Source organism: Ranitomeya imitator, chromosome 4 (assembly GCF_032444005.1).
Source record: "Ranitomeya imitator isolate aRanImi1 chromosome 4, aRanImi1.pri, whole genome shotgun sequence".
Taxonomy (NCBI): Eukaryota; Metazoa; Chordata; class Amphibia; order Anura; family Dendrobatidae; genus Ranitomeya; species Ranitomeya imitator.
In genome coordinates, this window is record NC_091285.1 from 201,999,204 (window position 1) to 202,022,016 (window position 22,813).

General features: G+C 41.6%; 1 protein-coding gene across 11 annotated transcripts in view; it reads right to left on the reverse strand.

Moving 5' to 3' along the window:
- The window catches only part of MYBPC1 (myosin binding protein C1), a 194,854-nt gene that overhangs the window by 115,226 nt on the left and 56,815 nt on the right, over positions 1-22,813 (reverse strand). For 10 of the 11 annotated variants that reach the window (XM_069764291.1, XM_069764289.1, XM_069764287.1 and 7 more), the window contains 6 exons: positions 20,203-20,238; positions 19,808-19,846; positions 16,985-17,017; positions 14,574-14,678; positions 13,395-13,543; positions 11,375-11,492 (listed from right to left, as the gene is read on the reverse strand). In XM_069764291.1, coding sequence (XP_069620392.1) covers positions 11,375-11,492; positions 13,395-13,543; positions 14,574-14,678; positions 16,985-17,017; positions 19,808-19,846; positions 20,203-20,238 — 480 coding nt within the window. The remainder of the gene's footprint in view (positions 1-11,374; positions 11,493-13,394; positions 13,544-14,573; positions 14,679-16,984; positions 17,018-19,807; positions 19,847-20,202; positions 20,239-22,813) is intronic. The other variant, XM_069764284.1, reaches the window with a different exon arrangement.

Below are 22,813 nucleotides of genomic sequence, written 5' to 3' on the forward strand. Positions count from 1 at the left end.
GATCCTGCAAAGCTATATACCCCAGTCAGTTTTGCAATTAGTAGATACACCTGTCCACTCCTGCAGTCCAAGCACAACTGCATTACCCTCTACAACCACCAGAGGGAGCCCAAAAACTGAATTCACAACAGTACCCCCCCTTGAGGAGGGGTCACCGAACCCTCACCAGAGCCCCCAGGCCGATCAGGATGAGCCCGATGAAAGGCACGAACCAAATCAACGGCATGGACTTCAGAGGCAGAAACCCAAGAATTATCCTCCTGGCCATAACCCTTCCACTTGACAAGGTACTGAAGCTTTTGCCTCGAAAAACGAGAATCCAAAATCTTCTCAACAACATATTCCAACTCCCCATCGACCAACACAGGGGCCGGAGGATCAACAGAGGGAACAACGGGCTCCACATATTTCCGCAACAAAGATCTATGGAAGACATTATGAATAGCAAAAGAGGCCGGAAGCGCCAGGCGAAAGGACACCGGATTAATAATCTCAGTAATCCTATAAGGACCAATAAATCGAGGCTTAAACTTAGGGGAAGAGACCTTCATAGGAACATGACGGGAAGATAACCAAACCAGATCACCAACCCGAAGCCGGGAACCAACACACCGACTACGATTAGCAAAACGCTGAGCCTCCTCCTGAGACAGCACCAAATTGTCCACCACACAAGCCCAAATCTGCTGCAACCTGTCGACCACAGAATCCACACAAGGAAGGTCAGAAGGCTCAACCTGCCCAGAAGAAAAACGAGGATGAAAACCAAAATTACAAAAAAAGGCGAAACCAAAGTAGCCGAACTAGCCCGATTATTAAGGGCAAACTCGGCCAATGGCAAAAAAGCCACCCAATCATCCTGATCAGCAGACACAAAGCATCTCAAATAGGTCTCCAAGGTCTGATTAGTTCGCTCAGTCTGGCCATTTGTCTGAGGATGAAATGCAGAAGAAAAAGACAAATCAATGCCCAGCTTGGCACAAAAGGCCCGCCAAAACCTAGAAACAAACTGGGAACCTCTGTCGGACACAATATTCTCCGGAATACCATGCAAACGTACCACATGCTGAAAAAACAACGGAACCAAATCAGAAGAAGAAGGCAATTTAGGCAAAGGCACCAAATGAACCATCTTAGAAAATCGGTCACAGACAACCCAGATAACCGACATTCTTTGGGAAACAGGAAGATCGGAAATAAAATCCATAGAAATATGCGTCCAAGGTCTCTCAGGGACCGGCAATGGTAAAAGCAACCCACTAGCGCGGGAACAGCAAGGCTTAGCCCGCGCACAAATCCCACAGGACTGCACAAAAGAACGCACATCCCGTGACAAAGAAGGCCACCAAAAGGACCTACTAACCAAATCTCTGGTACCAAAAATCCCAGGATGGCCAGCCAACACAGAACAATGAACCTCAGAAATCACTTTACTAGTTCATCTATCAGGAACAAACAGTTTCCCCACAGGACAGCGGTCAGGCTTATCAGCCTGAAATTCCTGAAGAACCAGTCGCAAATCAGGGGAGATGGCAGAAAGAATCACCCCTTCCTTCAAAATGCCGACCGGCTCAAGAACTTCAGGGGAATCAGGAAAAAAACTCCTAGAGAGGGCATCCGCCTTAACATTCTTAGTACCAGGAATGTACGAGACCACAAAATCAAAACGGGAGAAAAACAGGGACCATCGAGCCTTTCTAGGATTCAGCCGTTTGGCAGACTCGAGGTAAATCAGATTCTTATGATCGGTCAGGACCACAATACGGTGCTTGGCCCCCTCAAGCCAATGTCGCCACTCCTCAAATGCCCACTTCATAGCCAACAACTCCCGATTGCCGACATCATAATTGCGTTCCGCAGGCGAAAACTTCCGAGAAAAGAAGGCACACGGTTTCATCAAGGAACCATCAGAATTCCTCTGAGACAAAATGGCCCCTGCCCCAATCTCAGACGCGTCAACCTCAACCTGAAATGGAAGAGAAACATCCGGCTGACGCAACACAGGGGCAGAAGTAAATCGGCGTTTAAGCTCCTGAAAGGCAGAAACAGCCGCAGAGGACCAATTCGTCACATCAGCGCCTTTCTTCGTCAAATCGGTCAGAGGTTTAACCACACTGGAGAAGTTGGCAATGAAACGACGATAAAAATTAGCAAAGCCCAAGAATTTCTGAAGGCTCTTCACAGATGTGGGCTGAATCCAATCATGAATGGCCTGAACCTTAACCGGATCCATTTCTATAGATGAGGGAGAAAAAATGAAACCCAAATAAGAAACCTTCTGCACTCCAAAGAGGCACTTTGACCCCTTCACAAATAAAGCATTATTACGGAGGATCTGAAATACCATCCTGACCTGTTTCACATGATACTCCCAATCATTGGAAAAAAACAAAATGTCATCCAAATATACAACCATGAATTTATCAAGATAACTCCGAAAGATATCTTGCATGAAGGATTGGAACACAGATGGGGCATTAGAGAGTCCGAATGGCATCACAAGGTATTCAAAATGGCCTTCGGGCGTATTAAATGCAGTTTTCCATTCGTCACCCTGCTTGTTATGAAAGGCAATTCAGTACTACAATGGACATAGCGGTCAGAGCACATACAGTGATCTGACAATAACCCAAAATCATAGAATGAGCTCTGAGACGTGGGAACTCTGCAGACCGCAATCCCTAATCCTCTCCAAACAACACTAGAGGCAGCCGTGGATTGCGCCTAACTCTGCCTATGCAACTCGGCACAGCCTGAGAAACTAACTAGCCTGAAGACAGAAAATAAGCCTACCTTGCCTCAGAGAAATACCCCAAAGGAAAAGGCAGCCCCCCACATATAATGACTGTGAGTTAAGATGAAAAGACAAACGTAGAGATGAAATAGATTCAGCAAAGTGAGACCCGACTTTCTTAACAGATCGAGGATAGAAAAGGCAACTTTGCGGTCTACACAAAACCCTAAAGAAAACCACGCAAAGGGGGCAAAAAGACCCTCCGTACCGAACTAACGGCACGGAGGTACACCCTTTGCATCCCAGAGCTTCCAGCAACAAATTAGACAAGCTGGACAGAAAAAATAGCAAACAAATAGCAAAGAAGAACTTAGCTATGCAGAGCAGCAGGCCACAGGAATGATCCAGGGAAAAGCAAGTCCAACACTGGAACATTGACAGGAAGCCAGGATCAAAGCATTAGGTGGAGTTAAGTAGAGAAGCACCTAACGACCTCACCAGATCACCTGAGGGAGGAAACTCAGAAGCCGCAGTACCACTTCCCTCCACCAACAGAAGCTCACAGAGAGAATCAGCCGAAGTACCACTTGTGATCACAGGAGGGAGCTCTGCCACAGAATTCACAACAGTACCCCCCCTTGAGGAGGGGTCACCGAACCCTCACCAGAGCCCCCAGGCCGACCAGGATGAGCCACATGAAAGGCACGAACAAGATCGGGAGCATGGACATCAGAGGCAAAAACCCAGGAATTATCTTCCTGAGCATAACCCTTCCATTTAACCAGATAATGGAGTTTCCGTCTAGAAACACGAGAATCCAAAATCTTCTCCACAATATACTCCAATTCCCCCTCCACCAAAACCGGGGCAGGAGGATCAACAGATGGAACCATAGGTGCCACGTATCTCCGCAACAATGACCTATGGAATACGTTATGTATGGAAAAAGAATCTGGAAGGGTCAGACGAAAAGACACAGGATTAAGAACCTCAGAAATCCTATACGGACCAATGAAACGAGGTTTAAACTTAGGAGAGGAAACCTTCATAGGAATATGACGAGAAGATAACCAAACCAGATCCCCAACACGAAGTCGGGGACCCACACGGCGTCTGCGATTAGCGAAACGTTGAGCCTTCTCCTGGGACAAGGTCAAATTGTCCACTACATGAGTCCAAATCTGCTGCAACCTGTCCACCACAGTATCCACACCAGGACAGTCCGAAGACTCAACCTGCCCTGAAGAGAAACGAGGATGGAACCCAGAATTGCAGAAAAATGGCGAAACCAAGGCAGCCGAGCTGGCCCGATTATTAAGGGCGAACTCAGCCAAAGGCAAAAAGGACACCCAGTCATCCTGATCGGCAGAAACAAAGCATCTCAGATATGTTTCCAAGGTCTGATTGGTTCGTTCGGTCTGGCCATTAGTCTGAGGATGGAAAGCCGAGGAAAAAGACAAGTCAATGCCCATCCTACCACAAAAGGCTCGCCAAAACCTTGAAACAAACTGGGAACCTCTGTCAGAAACGATATTCTCTGGAATGCCATGTAAACGAACCACATGCTGGAAGAACAATGGCACCAAATCAGAGGAGGAAGGCAATTTAGACAAGGGTACCAGATGGACCATCTTAGAAAAGCGATCACAGACCACCCAAATGACTGACATCTTTTGAGAAACGGGAAGATCAGAAATAAAATCCATAGAGATATGTGTCCAAGGCCTCTTCGGGACCGGCAAGGGCAAAAGCAACCCACTGGCACGAGAACAGCAGGGCTTAGCCCGAGCACAAATCCCACAGGACTGCACAAAAACACGCACATCCCGCGACAGAGACGGCCACCAAAAGGATCTAGCCACCAACTCTCTGGTACCAAAGATTCCAGGATGACCAGCCAACACCGAACAATGAACCTCAGAGATAACTTTATTGGTCCACCTATCAGGGACAAACAGTCTCTCCGCTGGACAACGATCAGGTTTATTAGCCTGAAATTTTTGCAGCACCCGCCGCAAATCAGGGGAGATGGCAGACACAATTACTCCTTCCTTGAGGATACCCGCCGGCTCAGACAAACCCGGAGAGTCGGGCACAAAACTCCTAGACAGAGCATCCGCCTTCACATTTTTAGAGCCCGGAAGGTACGAAATCACAAAGTCAAAACGGGCAAAAAACAACGACCAACGAGCCTGTCTAGGATTCAACCGCTTAGCAGACTCAAGATAAGTCAAGTTCTTATGATCAGTCAATACCACCACGCGGTGCTTAGCTCCTTCAAGCCAATGACGCCACTCCTCGAATGCCCACTTCATGGCCAGCAACTCTCGGTTGCCCACATCATAATTTCGCTCAGCAGGCGAAAACTTCCTGTAAAAAAAAGCGCATGGTTTCATCACTGAGCAATCAGAACCTCTCTGCGACAAAACAGCCCCTGCTCCAATCTCAGAAGCATCAACCTCGACCTGGAACGGAAGAGAAACATCTGGTTGACACAACACAGGGGCAGAAGAAAAACGACGCTTCAAGTCTTGAAAAGCTTCCACAGCAGCAGAAGACCAATTGACCAAATCAGCACCCTTCTTGGTCAAATCGGTCAATGGTTTGGCAATACTAGAAAAATTGCAGATGAAGCGACAATAAAAATTAGCAAAGCCTAGGAACTTTTGGAGACTTTTCAGAGATGTCGGCTGAGTCCAATCATGGATGGCTTGGACCTTAACAGGATCCATCTCGATAGTAGAAGGGGAAAAGATGAACCCCAAAAATGAAACCTTCTGCACACCAAAGAGACACTTTGATCCCTTCACAAACAAAGAATTAGCACGCAGGAATTGAAAAACTGTTCTGACCTGCTTCACATGAGACTCCCAATCATCCGAGAAGATCAAAATGTCATCCAAGTACACAATCAGGAATTTATCCAGGTACTCTCGGAAGATGTCATGCATAAAGGACTGAAACACTGATGGAGCATTGGCAAGTCCGAATGGCATCACTAGATACTCAAAATGACCCTCGGGCGTATTAAATGCAGTTTTCCATTCATCTCCTCGCCTGATTCGCACCAGATTATACGCACTACGAAGATCTATCTTGGTGAACCAACAAGCCCCCTTAATCCGAGCAAACAAATCAGATAACAATGGCAAGGGGTACTGAAATTTAACCATGATCTTATTTAGAAGGCGGTAATCTATACAAGGTCTCAGCGAACCATCCTTCTTGGCTACAAAAAAGAACCCTGCTCCTAATGGTGACGATGACGGGCGAATATGCCCCTTCTCCAGGGATTCCTTCACATAACTGCGCATAGCGGCGTGCTCAGGCACGGATAAATTAAACAGTCGACCTTTTGGGAATTTACTACCAGGAATCAAATTGATAGCACAATCACAATCCCTATGCGGAGGTAGGGCATCGGACTTAGGCTCATCAAATACATCCCGGTAATCAGACAAGAACTCTGGAACCTCAGAAGGGGTGGATGACGAAATTGACAGAAATGGAACATCACCATGTACCCCCTGACAACCCCAGCTGGACACCGACATGGATTTCCAATCTAATACTGGATTATGGGCTTGTAGCCATGGCAACCCCAACACGACCACATCATGCAGATTATGCAACACCAGAAAGCGAATAACCTCCTGATGTGCAGGAGCCATGCACATGGTCAGCTGGGTCCAGTATTGAGGCTTATTCTTGGCCAAAGGCGTGGCATCAATTCCTCTCAATGGAATAGGACACTGCAAGGGCTCTAAGAGAAACCCACAACGCTAAGCATACTCCAAGTCCATCAAATTCAGGGCAGCGCCTGAATCCACAAATGCCATGACAGAATACGATGACAAAGAGCAGATCAAGGTAACGGACAGAAGAAATTTTGACTGTACCGTACCAATGGTGGCAGACCTAGCGAACCGCTTAGTGCGCTTAGGACAATCAGAGATAGCATGAGTGGAATCACCACAGTAGAAACACAGCCCATTCAGACGTCTGTGTTCTTGCCGTTTAACTCTGGTCAAAGTCCTATCGCACTGCATAGGCTCAGGTTTAAGCTCAGGTAATACCGCCAAATGGTGCACAGATTTACGCTCACGCAAGCGTCGACCGATCTGAATGGCCAAAGACATAGACTCATTCAAACCAGCAGGCATAGGAAATCCCACCATGACATCCTTAAGGGCTTCAGAGAGACCCTTTCTGAACATAGCTGCCAGCGCAGATTCATTCCATTGAGTGAGCACGGACCACTTTCTAAATTTCTGACATTATACCTCTATCTCATCCTGACCCTGACACAGAGCCAGCAAATTTTTCTCTGCCTGATCCACTGAATTAGGTTCATCATACAGCAATCCGAGCGCCAGGAAAAACGCATCGATATTACTCAATGCAGGATCTCCTGGCGCAAGAGAAAATGCCCAGTCCTGAGGGTCGCCGCGCAAAAAAGAAATAACAATCAAAACCTGTTGAACTGGATCACCAGAGGAGCGAGGTTTCAAGGCCAGAAATAATTTACAATTATTTTTGAAACTCAGAAACTTAGTTCTATCTCCAAAAAACAAATCAGGAATAGGAATTCTTGGTTCCAACATAGATTTCTGATCAATAGTGTCTTGAATCTTTTGTACTCTTGCCGAGAGCTGATCCACAAATGAAGACAGACTTCTAATGTCCATCGCTACACCTGTGTACTGAACCACCCAAATGTCTAGGGGAACAAAAAGGCAAAACACAGTGCAAAGAAAAAAAAATGGTCTCAGAACTTCTTTTTTCCCTCTATTGAGAATCATTAGTACTTTTGGCTTCCTGTACTGTTATGAAAGGCAATTCAGTACTACAATGGACATAGCGGTCAGAGCACATACAGTGATCTGACAATAACCCAAAATCATAGAACGAGCTCTGAGATGTGGGAACTCTGCAGACCGCAATCCCTAATCCTCTCCAAACAACACTAGAGGCAGCCGTGGATTGCGCCTAACTCTGCCTATGCAACTCGGCACAGCCTGAGAAACTAACTAGCCTGAAGACAGAAAATAAGCCTACCTTGCCTCAGAGAAATACCCCAAAGGAAAAGGCAGCCCCCCACATATAATGACTGTGAGTTAAGATGAAAAGACAAACGTAGAGATGAAATAGATTCAGCAAAGTGAGACCCGACTTTCTTAACAGATCGAGGATAGAAAAGGTAACTTTGCGGTCTACACAAAACCCTAAAGAAAACCACGTAAAGGGGGCAAAAAGACCCTCCGTACCGAACTAACGGCACGGAGGTACACCCTTTGCGTCCCAGAGCTTCCAGCAACAAATTAGACAAGCTGGACAGAAAAAATAGCAAACAAATAGCAAAGAAGAACTTAGCTATGCAGAGCAGCAGGCCACAGGAATGATCCAGGGAAAAGCAAGTCCAACACTGGAACATTGACAGGAAGCCAGGATCAAAGCATTAGGTGGAGTTAAGTAGAGAAGCACCTAACGACCTCACCAGATCACCTGAGGGAGGAAACTCAGAAGCCGCAGTACCACTTCCCTCCACCAACAGAAGCTCACAGAGAGAATCAGCCGAAGTACCACTTGTGACCACAGGAGGGAGCTCTGCCACAGAATTCACAACACCTGCTTGATACGAATAAGATTATATGCCCCTCGAAGGTCAATCTTAGTAAACCAGCTAGTCCCCTTAATCCTAGCAAACAAATCAGTAAGCAAAGGCAAGGGGTATTGAAATTTGACCGTGATCTTATTCAAGAGGCGATAATCAATACAGGGTCTCAAGGAGCCATCCTTCTTAGCAACAAAAAAGAACCCCGCTCCCAACGGTGAAGAAGATGGCCGAATATGCCCTTTCTCCAAAGACTCCTTAATATAGCTCCGCATGGCGGTATGTTCAGGGACAGACAGGTTGAAAAGTCGGCCCTTAGGGAACTTACAACCTGGAATCAAGTCAATAGCACAATCACAGTCCCTATGCGGTGGAAGGGAACTGGACTTGGGCTCATCGAATACATCCTGGAAGTCAGAAAAAAACTCAGGAACTTCAGAAGAGGGGGAAGAGGAAATTGACATAAAAGGAATCTGATCATGAACCCCCTGACAACCCCAACTAGTCACAGACATGGATTTCCAATCTAACACCGGATTATGTAGCTGCAACCATGGAAAACCCAGCACAATATCATCATGCAAATTATGCAACACCAGAAAACGACAATCTTCCTGATGGGCTGGCGCCATGCGCATGGTCAGCTGTGTCCAAAACTGAGGTTTATTTTTAGCCAACGGTGTAGCATCAATGCCCCTCAAAGGAATAAGGTTCCGCAAAAGCTGCAAGGGAAAACCACAACGTCTGGCAAATTCTAAGTCCATTAAGTTCAGAGCGGAGCCTGAATCCACAAACGCCATGACAGAAAATGATGATAATGAGCAGATCAAGGTCACAGATAACAGAAATTTAGGTTGTATAGTACTGATAGTAACAGAACTAGCGTTTATCTTTGTACGCTTAGGGCAATCAGAAATAACATGAGCAGAATCGCCGCAGTAAAAACACAACCTATTCTGACGCCTGAATGCTTGACGTTCAGCTCTAGACAGAATTCTATCACATTGCATAGGCTCAGAAATTTGCTCTGAGGATAACGCCACAGCGCGTACAGTTCTGCGCTCCCGCAAGCGCCGATCAATCTGAATGGCCAGAGACATAGAATCACTCAGACCAGCAGGCGTGGGGAACCCCACCATAACATCTTTAACGGATTCAGAAAGACCCTTTCTGAAAATTGCCGCCAAGGCATCCTCATTCCATTTAGTCAGTACAGACCATTTTCTAAATTTCTGGCAATACGATTCTGCTGCTTCTTGACCTTGACACAGGGCCAACAAGATTTTCTCAGCCTGATCCACAGAATTAGGCTCATCATACAACAACCCCAATGCCTGAAAGAACGAATCAACATTAAGCAAAGCAGGATTGCCAGATTCCAGGGAAAATGCCCAATCCTGTGGGTCACCACGCAGCAGAGATATGATGATTTTAACCTGCTGAATAGGATCACCAGAAGACCGGGTTCTTAATGTAAAAAACAGTTTACAGTTATTTTTGAAACTCAAAAATTTGGATCTGTCACCAAAGAATAAATCAGGAGTGGGAATCTTAGGTTCTAAGGCAGGAGTCTGAACAATGAAATCTGAAATACCCTGTACCCTAGCAGCAAGGTGATCCACCCGAGAAACTAACTCCTAAACATTAATCTTAATACTAGATTCCGTCGCCACCCAGAGGTAAAGAGGGAGGAAAATACCAAACAGGCTAAGGAAAAAAAAATGGCTCAAAAGCTTCCCACCCTTCTTCTGAGATGCAATTATCTCATTGTTGGCCAGTTGTACTGTTATGATCTGGTGGCCTAGGAGCAGCATGAAACGGACTCTGGAGAAGGTGGTCCCTGTTCTGACCGCAAACCCTGAACCTAGCAGCGCAACTAGAAGTAGCCGTGGGGGGTACCTAACACTCCCTAGACACCTCGGCACAGCCTAAGATCTAACTACCCCTAAAGACAGAAACAGGAAACCTATCTTGCCTCAGATAAAATCCCCAAAGGATAGATAGCCCCCCACAAATATTGATTGTGAGAGGAGAGGGAAATAACATATGCAGATATGAAATCAGATTTTAGCATAGGAGGCCATACTAGCTAAAAAGAAAGGATAGAACAGAGTACTATGCGGTCAGTATAAAAACACTAGAAAATATCCACCACAGAAAATACGAATCACCACATCTGACTAAAGACATGGGAGGTATATCTGCATCTCCAGAGAAATAGCTAGGCTGCAAAAAAAATCCTTCACAAACTAAGCTGGACAAGACAAAACAAGAAATTGCACAGACTATAAGGTCCACAGCAGGTGGACAGCAAAAACAAAGCCAGGACTTATCTTTGTAGAAAAGCACAGCAAACTGGAGAGACCACCAGGGAAGTGAATCCTTCAAAAACAATGGACAACTGGCACTGACTAAAGGATCCTGCAAAGCTATATACCCCAGTCAGTTTTGCAATTAGTAGATACACCTGTCCACTCCTGCAGTCCAGGCACAACTGCATTACCCTCTACAACCACCGGAGGGAGCCCAAAAGCTGAATTCACAACAGCTCGAGTCGCCACGGCTGCATATCTCATGGCTGTTAGGTAATATCTGCATGTGTTGTAGCTGTCGAACTGCCGCGAGACATGCAGCCACAGGGACTCAAACATATTATTGAAGCACGCTGAAGATACCCCATTAACGCACAAGTAACACCTTATCATCACTAATTACTACCAAAAAGTTTTCATAGCAAAAGATAATAGGCAGTCAGAAAACCATGTTTCTATGGGCCAATATATCCCAAAAGATTGTACTTTATTCATTTATTTGATAGGTGAATATTGTCTTGTCCCAGGCAATCCCTTTAAGATTATATACAATGTAACAGTACAAAAAGAACATGACTTGTAAAATACTTGACTAATACTTAGATAAAACAATTCTTTATGTACTTTTTTGTTTTATATATTTTTGCATACAAATACATCTGACAGGTGGCTACAATATTATGTGAACCTAGCCATAACGGTGTTAGTACTTACCAATAACTTCAAGATCAAATGAGCAGCTGTCAAATTTATCTTTATAAGTCACTTCACATCTGTAGTTCCCAGCATAGTTCTCTTTTGCTTTTATGATTTGCATTTCAAATGTGTATGTCTGAAAAGAACATGTTCATTGTTCCATGATAAGTTTATGGTAAGACATATGTCAATGCAAATAACTTTTCTATACATTCACTATATATATTTTTTTAAATACGTGGATATAGACTAACGGGTGTATCCAGGAACAACTATATTTCCTTTGTAGTGACCTGTGATATCTTAGAATGTGTTTACTATGAATGAAAATTAATGATTTCCATGTTTTCTTGTCTGCTTTACCTTGTGCAACTGAGTATTGTTCTGGGATCGTTATTTTTCTTTACAATTTCTTGTTATATAGTGACATGTGTTATATATTGTTGAACCTGTGTTTAGTTATTTATTTTTATATATTTGGGGCGCAAATGTTCTCCTTTTGTCAATATATCATAATAAGCGCAGAATGAGTGAATTAAGTTGTTTAACTAGAGATTGTTACAGCCATAAAAAGTCACTATGTAATTTGCATCCCCCACTTATTCCTCGCTCAACAACTAACTGGTACTTTACTGGAGAGGCCAGACTCACAGATTAAGAAGCATAGGTCTAGCCCATTGGGAATCTTGGCAAAGGATGGGGTGACACATGAGATAGCTGGGAAACAAGTGGTTCAATAGAGAAAAGATAGGGGAAAAATCTAGGAAATAGAGGAGCTGGGAAAGTAGTCCTCCATAAAAATATGGTAAGTAACCATAAAATGCGATCTGGCACAAGTAGGGCAGCCCTACATTAATTCTTACATTCTCTCTCCCAGCTGGCCCATGCTGTATGTACAAATGGCTTCCCTCTCTTTATGTGTAGTCTTCATCATATGATTGCCTAATGCAACAATAGCAGAAGCGTTGGTTAATGTTCTGCCCCATAAAACATACGTGGAGAAGATAGTAGTCCCATCTACGTGAGATGTGTCCAAAAGAGACTGCAGAATTATTTACAAACTTGTCCACTTAAAAGGTTATTCTTGACTATCTTCAGGATAAAAGTCAAGAATAACCTTGCTTCCTGCTTGTTATTGGGTGGGGCACTCCTGAAGATTGGTAATTCAGGCCATCAGCATGATTGAGCGTTGGGGAACTGAAGCTAGCTAGATCAAGCTGTCCAGCAAGATTCGCAAGCGCATGCTCCATACCTAGGAATCTGGCACCCTCTGATAGACTATAACTGTGGCAGGTCACCAGATGACAGAGAGAATTTTTCATAATAAGGCCACTTTCACACGTTCAGTATTTGGTCAGTAATTTATATTAGTATTTGTAAGCCAAAACCAGGACTGGGTGAAAAATGCAGAAGTGGGGCACGTGTTTCTATTAGGCCGAGATCACACATGCTAGAAATACGGCCGAGTCTTGCATGTTAATACCCGGCATTGCCACCGTCACTCAGGAGCGGAGCGTGCGGCCGCATAGCAATACATGGAGCTGCACGCTCCGCTCCTGAGTGACGGGTGCAATGCTGGGTATCAACATGCGAGACTCGACCGTATTTCTCTCATGTGTGATCCCGGCCTTATACTTTTCCTCAGACTGTTCCACTCCTAATTTTAGTGTAGAAATACTGAGTGGAAATACTGATCAAATACTGAACATCTGAAGTGGCCTAATAGTTAAATTGCAAAGTTCCTTTTTTTAGTAACACTTTGTAATTTTACCCATTGGTGATCATGAAGTAACGTCTATAAGGTCAAGATAAAAAATATCCTAACATATGCTGATTTTCCTAATACCAACAACAGAATACAAAAATAAAATAGGATTGACTAGTGAATAACTGCAAATTCGTCTTTTGAAATACTGAAAAAAAATTATTTGCAGTAAATATAATTAAAGATTCATATACAAGTTTATTGTCAGACATAACAAGCAAAAATTTTAGTCTCTTATTACTGGAAATATGGAGCAATAACAATGAGTCATACCTTGTTAATACGATCAAAGGTGTCTTTCAGTTGAAGATGCTTTCCAGCTTTACTTGCTAAGTCCATCCATTTGCCTTTCAGCCATTTTACAATTGGTTTACGAAGCAGATCTTTTGCCTCTACTTTTGCAACAAACTTTATATCGCCACCTTTATTAAAATGTACAACATGCATCTGTTTATGTTGTGTACTGTATACGGTATGTAATTCTTTTATTCTTTGCTACATTGTTATTAGGCACTTACATTCTGTGTCCATTATTTTAATCTTGAACTAACACTAACAATGGACCTTTGCTGGCATCATGGTCATGTGACCAGTCCCCCCCTTCCCTCTCAAACGCTGATCCTGACCGTAACTAGGGTTTATTTTTGGAGCATGGCTTATAATTCAAGCATATTCAAAAAACCCTGAAAAATCATGCAAGGGCTTAATTTCAGGGTTCAGGGAAAACACGGTACTTATAAACCCTCTTTCATGCCCGCGCTACGTTCACGTAAAGGTTAACGTTTACATCTAAAGTCATAAATAGTTTATATTTCATATAATGCTTATATAAACAGTTTTGTACTGTTCCATTTGTTTTGAAAATGGCCGGTGAAGCAATGGCTAGTGCGGGCTCGACACAGGCAACTGCAACAAAAATTGTCAAACAGCCACATACAGGTACGTGAGAAAGGGAAGAGCTGACCTTCTGGGACACACAGAGAATATTTATTTATATATTTCTCAGTTGTATACAAAATGAAATAAGATTAAGATAGGAGCTTCATGGAGAATACAACCCGAATTATAAAATACTTGGGATGCTGTGTAAAATATAAACCAAACAAGAATACAATGATTTGGAAATCTCTTAGAACATAGAACACAGATCAGAAGGTGAAAGTCAGACATTTTTCAATTTCATTTGAAAAAAAGTATCTCATTTAGAAATTCATGTACCAACACGAAGTAGGGAGTATTTATGAAGTGTAAAGGAAATGATACATGGTTTTCTATATATTTTAAAAATATTAATCTGAAAATTGTGATATACAGCAGTATAAGGTTTTTTCGCTTTCTCATCAAGGACCCATAAGGAATACATTTGAAAATAAGGAAAAAACAGCTCATGAAATATTTTTTTGTGTTATATATATAAATCAAAGAGAATACAAACATGTGATAACTACTTACCCACACTCACTGTTCCACTATTTGGTTTATCAATAAATAATGTTGATCGTTGAGAATTGTCCCTCTTATCTGCATCATCTGGTTGTCCATCTCCAAGAGACCAAGCTATGCAAAATTAACAAAATCATAAGTTGTTAATAATTGACTTGGGGATATAGAATTTTTATCCAATAGCCATCACAGTCAGTGAAGGTAATAACTGAGAATACTGCTGGAAAAAAGGGGTTCAAATGAAATTATCTTCAAGACGTAATTTTTCTTTCTATAGATGTGGAAAAAATATCTGCAAACTCAATGAAAAAAATGATGTATTATTTTCCAGTTTCCTTGTTGCATACAAATGAAGACCATTAGAATGTAAACATAGAGGTTGGCCTGTCGACCATAGTAAGGCTTGAATATTTACTATTTAATACTAGTCTATAGTTAGGACACTGGAAGAAAACTATATGGCATCTCCCTGAAGTCTACCAATCAAAATTGAAAACAGATGTAAACCTGCACAAGTCTTCTATGTGTGCTACCAAATAATCTGTTTTTATTCCACAACATTTCATTTTACCTAAATTTTTCTTTTTAAGAATGTGCAACTAATGTATCAGACAATTTCATTTGCTAGCTCTTAATTATAAGGATTTTCGATACTATGATATTGATCATACTTTTATTAGAATAGGTCATCAATATTCGATCCGCCACCTAGCACCTTTTAGCAACTCCGATGTAAACAATGTAGACTTTTTTTAGGTGTTGCAGATCAGCTCCAATTTAATTGATGAAGCGGTGTTGTTCAACTCCATATTGTCATGATCTGTTCCAGAGTTTAGTCCTGTCTGCTCTTTTTTCCTAGCGGATCATGTCAAGGGTTAACTTTGCTCTGCCTCATTCTGGGCTCAGCTTTTCTATTTAGCTCCCAGGTATCCTGATGGCGGTGTCAGCTATAGTTCTGTCTTAGGCGTGTGAACCCGACTCTGGTATCTCTTGATTTGTCCTGCTGTAACTTGTCCCGTGTCTGTTTTCTCCCTCTGTCTGCCCTTTTCCCATCGATTCTCTGTTTATCTGCTTGATTCTCTGGTTTTGACCTCCTGGCTTGGCTATTGACTCCGTTACTGTTTGTCGCTATTGTACCATGTATTACCCGTTCTGGTTTACTGATCTCTTGCTATGTCCTGACTATCCATTGTGTCTAATCCCTTTTGTACTGTCGTGCTATCTTGTGCTTTGACTCAGCTTGTCAGACCATTCTCTCGCCACTTGGTGGCGTCTGTTCTGCTGCTCTGTGTGTGCAGTCTCACTTCCCCCTCAAGTTCCCCAGGTGGAGGTTGCGCTGTAATGTACTGCAGCAGCATGACACACATACTGTTTACATTTGGCCTGTGCAAAAGCATTTTATAGCTGACTGGTGGAGTTGCAGGGTGCCAGACCACAAACAATCTTACACTGTATTAAAAATAAACAGATCAGAATTACACTACATGCACCAAATTTATCAAAGTGGCTCATGATGGATGATAAATTCGGGGCATATTTATACACTTTTGCATAACTTTGTACCTCCTCTTAATTTGATCAATTTAGATCAGATTGTCACCAAATTCTGGAGCAAAGTGATGACTTCGAAGGGTCTGTTTACATGGACCCACCAGTAGTACAATAGCAAACTTTTATCTATTGGCGGCCGTTTAAATACTTGTTTACACAGGCACACAAAAGTAAAGGATTCGCACTGAGAAATCTATACTAGATCGCTCAGTGCACATAGGCTGCCATAGTTCTTGGTAGTATGATTCCTGTTTACACAGGATGATGCACTGTCATGAACAATGATTTTTTTGAGCTGCATAAAATATAATTTTACCTGATGAATGAGTGGTTCTTCATTTATCGGGTGATCAGCAACCATTTTATACAGCAAGATAATTGTGAAATGAGTGTTTTAAGCAATGTCCGTTCACAATTATCTTATGGTATAAATGTAGCTGTAATCACACAGTCACCACAAAGCCATTCCACTTCCGTACAAAGCCATGTCTCCTGTCAAATAGGCATCAAAAACTGTTAGTGCATGGGGCTAATGGCAGTATGCCAGAATTGTGGCTCCCTTTAAGTTACAATTGAATGTTAAATATATTCCAATGACAGTAGTTGCCCTCCATTCTGGCTAATAGGTCCTGAAGAGGGACTTTCTTTTTTTTCCTTAGAATTTAAAAAAAAATATTTAAAAATTGGTTTTCCAAAGACGAAAGCCTCTTTAAGATCGGATGTTTGACACTCACCTATGTAAATTTTTACAAATTAGTTTATGCACTGTTAGGAAGATTTTATTATTGTAATAGATTTTGCCTATATTTTACTTGAATGGCTTGTAAAGTAGAAATTCTATATGGTGTGAAGATACCGTGGTGACTTACCAGAGCCTTTCCGGTCCGAAGAACGAGAATCATCTGGAAAAAACATATGTTGGCAGTGATAAAAATGAATATTAAGTTATAGAAAGTGCTGAAATGGGAATGTAAATTGTATAAAGCATAAGTAGATACGTCCATCAAAGTTCTGTATGATAACCAGAAACTGATTTACAGTGTTATTAATAATCATGCCTTTATCTAAGAGGAATTAAACACTTTTTGTACTATATTTGTTTACATCATTTCAAGGGGTTATTTAAGATGGAAGATCAATGGATGCTGTCAACCACAAAATGCACCACTTTTATCCTTGGGCGGTGTGTAGTCAAGCTCAGCTTCTTTTAATTGAATGGGAATGAGCTACAACACTCACAAATATGCTAGTGGGCAAAAGTGGAAATATTTCTAGGTAACAGCAACCATACAGCAATTTTAAGTTTAAAGGGAATCTGTCAGCAGGTTTTAGATACTTCTTTTGAGAACAGCATGATGTAGGAAAGAGACCCTGAATCCAGCAGTGTATCATTTAGTTTACTGGGTGCAGCAGTTGTGACACAATCAGAGCTTTAAGATTTAGTATACTCTATTGACAATGAGCTGCTTATTACAGGAGGACTAGCAAGTGTGTGCCAGCTAGTCTAAGCAATGACCACATCCTAGTGATAAAACATTTATTGTAACTAAACAGCACACAGCTTGATAAGAAACACATTCTTGAATTCAGTGTTTTAACCCCTACCCCATGCTGTCCTCAGATTACATAGAAAAAAAAATTGCTGACAGATTCCCTTTAAATAGTGTTGTTAGCCACTGTGGCCAAATAGTCTGGTGGAGTCGGAATAGTGAAGAAAAAAAAATCAATCATAAATAAAGCTATCTTGTACTGGAGTCTAGACAATGTAAGATATCCTATGAGTAATAAAAGTAGACAGTGTAAACCAGTAACAAGTGAAAACATAAAAGAATATTATGTGTACAATAGTTTACAATGTGTACAATATGTGTGCAATGTGTACAATTATGTGTACAATAGTTTATTGGAAAGTAAATTCAATTTTGTTAATTAAAATTCAAATTTGATGTAATTAAGTTCTTCTGGTGTCCTGCTAAGTGATATCTGTAAGTGGTAACACACTAAAGAAATAGTATATCAGGTAAATGGAATATTTCCAAAAGGCAGATGGAAAAGTTAATTAATCAATGTTCTGGCTCTTAGCAACTGTTCATACAAAGCTGACTAGATAGGATGTGCCATAACAGGGACCATATTTCCTGCTGTTCTAATGGGAGGTTTACGTAACACAGCTTTAATCCTTTCTCTAGTGCACTCGGGTGTTAATACCTTGGATCTAAACTTCCTTAGGCATCACATGTTTTCCATAGGCATGTTTGTCTCTTAGTGTTTTTACAGAACTTGTCCTCAAACAACACCATTCTAATATTAAAGAACACGGCATAAAATCTGTCTCGTCACAATCATTTTTTTCTAATTTGACAAATAAGGAAAACATAAAGCAAATGCCTTTCTAATGAGTATTGTAAGTTTGTGAAAAAAAGTCAATTAAATCAAAAGGCAAGAACCTCCTAGACATGAGGAAATCTGTATCAGCCGAAGCTGGAAATATACTATAATATCTGTTGGACAGTCTCATATTGTACAGATAGTGAACTTCCCCTACACAGTAAGTTTGGCCAAGTGAGCATGTGGAAGACGATAGCAAGCCACTGCCAGACCACAGTTTCAGTGGCTTATCTTCCTTGAGAACAAAATGATCACACTTATACTCACCTCCAGGGCCAGCGCTGTTCCAATGGTGTCAGCCCTCGCTCTTCTGGGGCTCGCATCACATTGTTATGTCACGCGAGAACTGCAGCCAATCAGCGCTTGCTTCAATAACACCACTTTAGGCTCTCCTGGGGCTCATATCACATTGTTATGTCATGCAAGTCCTGCAGCCAATTGGTGCTTGCTTCAATTACACCACTTTAGGCTCTCCTGGGGCTCGCGTCACATTGTTATGTCGTGAGAGCCCTGCAGCCAATCAGCGCTGGCTTCAATTACACCACTTTAGGCTCTCCTGGGGCTCATATCACATTGTTATGTCACGCGAGCCCTGCAGCCATTCAGCGCTGGCTTCAATTACACCAATTTAGGCTCTCCCGGGGCTCGCATCACATTGTTATGTCATGAGAGCCCTGCAGCCAATCAGGGCTGGCTTCAATTACACCACTTTAGGGTCTCCCGGGGCTCGCGTCACATTGTTATGTCTTGAGAGCCCTGCAGCCAATCAGCGCTGGCTTCACTTACACCACCTTAGAACAAATCAAGCATCAAGAGGAAGTGAGCGGCCAGCTGCAGCTCTCACTTCCACTGGATGTCTGATTCCTTCAAAGGTAGAGAGAATGAAGGCCGCACTCATTGGCAACTATGTGATGCGAGCCCTGAGAGAGCCTAAAGTGGTGTAATTGAAGCCAGCGCTGATTGACTGCAGGGCTCACGTGACATAATTTGCAGGGAGTCTAACATGTAAAGTCCTATCAGTGCTCTGTTATAGGATTCTGCTGGTCATCCAGTGACCATCCATACTGTATATGATTCACATAATTGTGGTCACATGCCAATCGCTTTCTTTGCCACTTCTCTCAATGGTGTCAATAAATGCCCATGCCAACACCATTAATGGGAACTTAGAAGGAAGAATAGCTTCTGTTATATCAGCTGCTTATAAACAGTATTTTTCTATTACTATCATACAATCATTGTCCCTTTATCCACTGTTGGCAAAAAGAAAAAAAAAATATTGGTGTAATGAAAGCAAATTCTACCTGGAGGAGGAGTACTAGTTGAAGAAGACTCATCTTCATCTGCAAACATAAAATACAGTTAATAATCAACGCATACCTTTAGGCCAAACATTGTGCATTTCCGTAGTGGTGCAAACGGTTGTAAAAAATCCTGCAAAAAGAAGTTGTAGCGGAAGCCTGAAACACGCAAAAAGCTGCAAATTATGGGTACAAAAGCTTTCAATTTTCAGTAGCTGAAATGAGAAACCAACTGTCAGTAAAGAGGAAATGAAGACAAAAAAAATGAAAAGTACAGCAAGAGACCTGGTATTAAATGGAAACACGGAGAGCTTTCAAGAGCCTGGGAAATGTTAGGAATGTACACAACAGCAAGGAAAAGGAAACACATTGGAATAATGGTCAACCACACATCTAACCTTCTGAGGACGATGTCACATCACTGTCTTCCATGTCTGCAAGTAAATGCGCACCATATACACAGTGAATTGGTCTTCCTTGTATTAATCACAGGCAAACATGTCAGTGGTACATTACATGGGTGATTATAGTAGGGGTGATCATTGATGATATTTTTTCAAACTTTTTCAGTATTTGGTGAGTTTTTACCTCAGTATGTGTAAACCAAAACCAGGAGTGGAACGATGAAAGGAAAAGTATAATAGAAACACGTCACCACTTGTGTATTATTATTACAAATACTGAGGTAAAATACTGACCAAATACTGAACTTGCGAACACGGCCTAAGGGATAAGTGGTTTGTGTATTCCTTTTGGTAATTGAGCATTAGATGTATTTGGATTGAAGGTCTATTAAAGGGCTTGACACAAAAGTATAGTCACTCTATGTCACTGCAGACTTATGAATCCGCTGTGCGCATTGTTAGATGTCACCAATATTGCCGGCAAGAGCATGCGATCACATGACCACAAGTATAAAATTTGCATACTTCCCGCCACATTCCGACTAGAGGTGCCTGCCTTCTCTCAACACAAGTGAATTACGAGACAATGAGTTCGACTTGTCAGGACATGGCTGCATGTATGAACATCGCATACTTGCGTTCACATAACTGCCCAATCTCACCCGCAACACCAGAGAATCTAACATGCTGTCAGGGTTCAGAAGTCCATAGTCACATAGAGATCTCAGATGTTTTGCAGAAGACCAGACAACCCCTTTAACTAATTTGTATGTAATGTCACTATATAAAAATATACAAATATTACTATACGGCATGTGGTAATTTTAACCAAGATTTGGATCGACCACATGTTGGAAAGGCTTCTGCATACTTTTAATTCAGTAAAGCTATCCCATACTATAAACAATGCTATTTTTTTTTACATCTAAAGCAAAAACATGATAGAGATAGAAAATTTGACTTTAAAATTGTAGAAATCTGCAAAGCAAAGGAAAAAGAGATATTTTGAGTTTTTGAAAGAAAGAAGTGTTGAACACGTCAGAGGTTTTACATATGTTACCAGCTACAGTTAAGAGTTAAAGAAGTTTAGAAAAAAAATGTGACTGTGAAACAGCAACGAGTATTATCTAGTACTGCAGATTATCCACATTTGAGTGAATGGGACTAAAGTGCAATATAATTGTCCATGAACAGAAGTGGCACTATTTCTACAAGAAAGCTGCCATGTCTTTCTAGTCTCCTTTTCTTCATTAACAGGCACCAAGATGTATAAAGATTAAAAAAATGAAATATTTTCACTATATTTTACATATACATCTACAGTATATACACAGGTGCTTCTCACAAAATTAGAATATCATCAAAAAGTTCATTTATTTCAGTTCTTCAATTCAAAAAGTGAAACTCATATATTATATAGTCATTACAGAGTGATCTATTTGAAGTGTTTATTTCTGTTAATGTTGATGACTTACAGCTACTGAAAACTCAAAAGTCATTATCTCAGTTAATTAGAATACTTTATAACAATAGCTTGAAAAATGATTTTAAAATCCAAAATGTTGGCCTACTGAAATGTATGTTTAGTAAATGCACTCAATACTTGGTCAGGGCTCCTTTTGCATCAATTACTGCATCAATGCGGCGTGGCATGGAGGTGATCAGCCTGTGGCACTGCTGAGGTGTTATGGAAGCCCAGGTTGCTTTGATAGCAGCGTTCAGCTCTCTGCATTGTTGGGTCTGGTGTCTCTCATCTTCTTCTTGACAATACCCTATAGATTCTCTGTGGGGTTAAGGTCAGGCGCGTTTGCTGGTCAATCAAGCACAGCGATAGTGTTGTTTTTAAACCAGGTATTGGTACTTTGGGCAGTGTGGAGAGGTGCCAAGTCCTGCTGGAGAATGAAATGTCCATTTCCAAAAAGCGTGTCGGCAGAGGGAAGCATGAAGTGCTGTAAGCCATAATCATCAACATTAACAGAAATAAACACTTGAAATAGATCACTCTGTTTGTAATGACTCTATATAATATATGAGTTTCATTTTTTGTATTGAAGAACTGAAAAAAATAACTTTTTGATGATATTCTAATTTTGAGAGAAGCACCTGTATATTACTACTAACAGTTCAGTAAATCTGATTTTTGTTAACTTGTGTTTATAGTTCATTCCCCATAATACATAATAATTGTCATAGTTTTTAAATGACATATTGTAATAAAGTTACCTTAGTAAACTTACTTTATACTGGTGTAGATACTTGTATGATGTCACCACAGATTCAGAAGTGGTACATACAAGTATTTCACAAAGGCAAAGATGCCATGTGATAATCTAGAACTAAACCTCCCTGATCTTTATTGACAGGCCACAAACTGGACAGCCATATCTGCCAGGATATCTTTTACGGCTGGAGGTTTTCAGCCCCATCTGTTACACATCTACGCTGTAGGATACCAATTATTCTAACACGCTAATTCTTTCACTGTACGGATGAGGCGGAAATAAATATAGGATATTTTAGCTCAAAGAAGCATTCCTCTTCCCATCAAAGTTTTTATTCTCTTAATATATTGCAATGATATTTTATATAGCACTGTGTACTTACA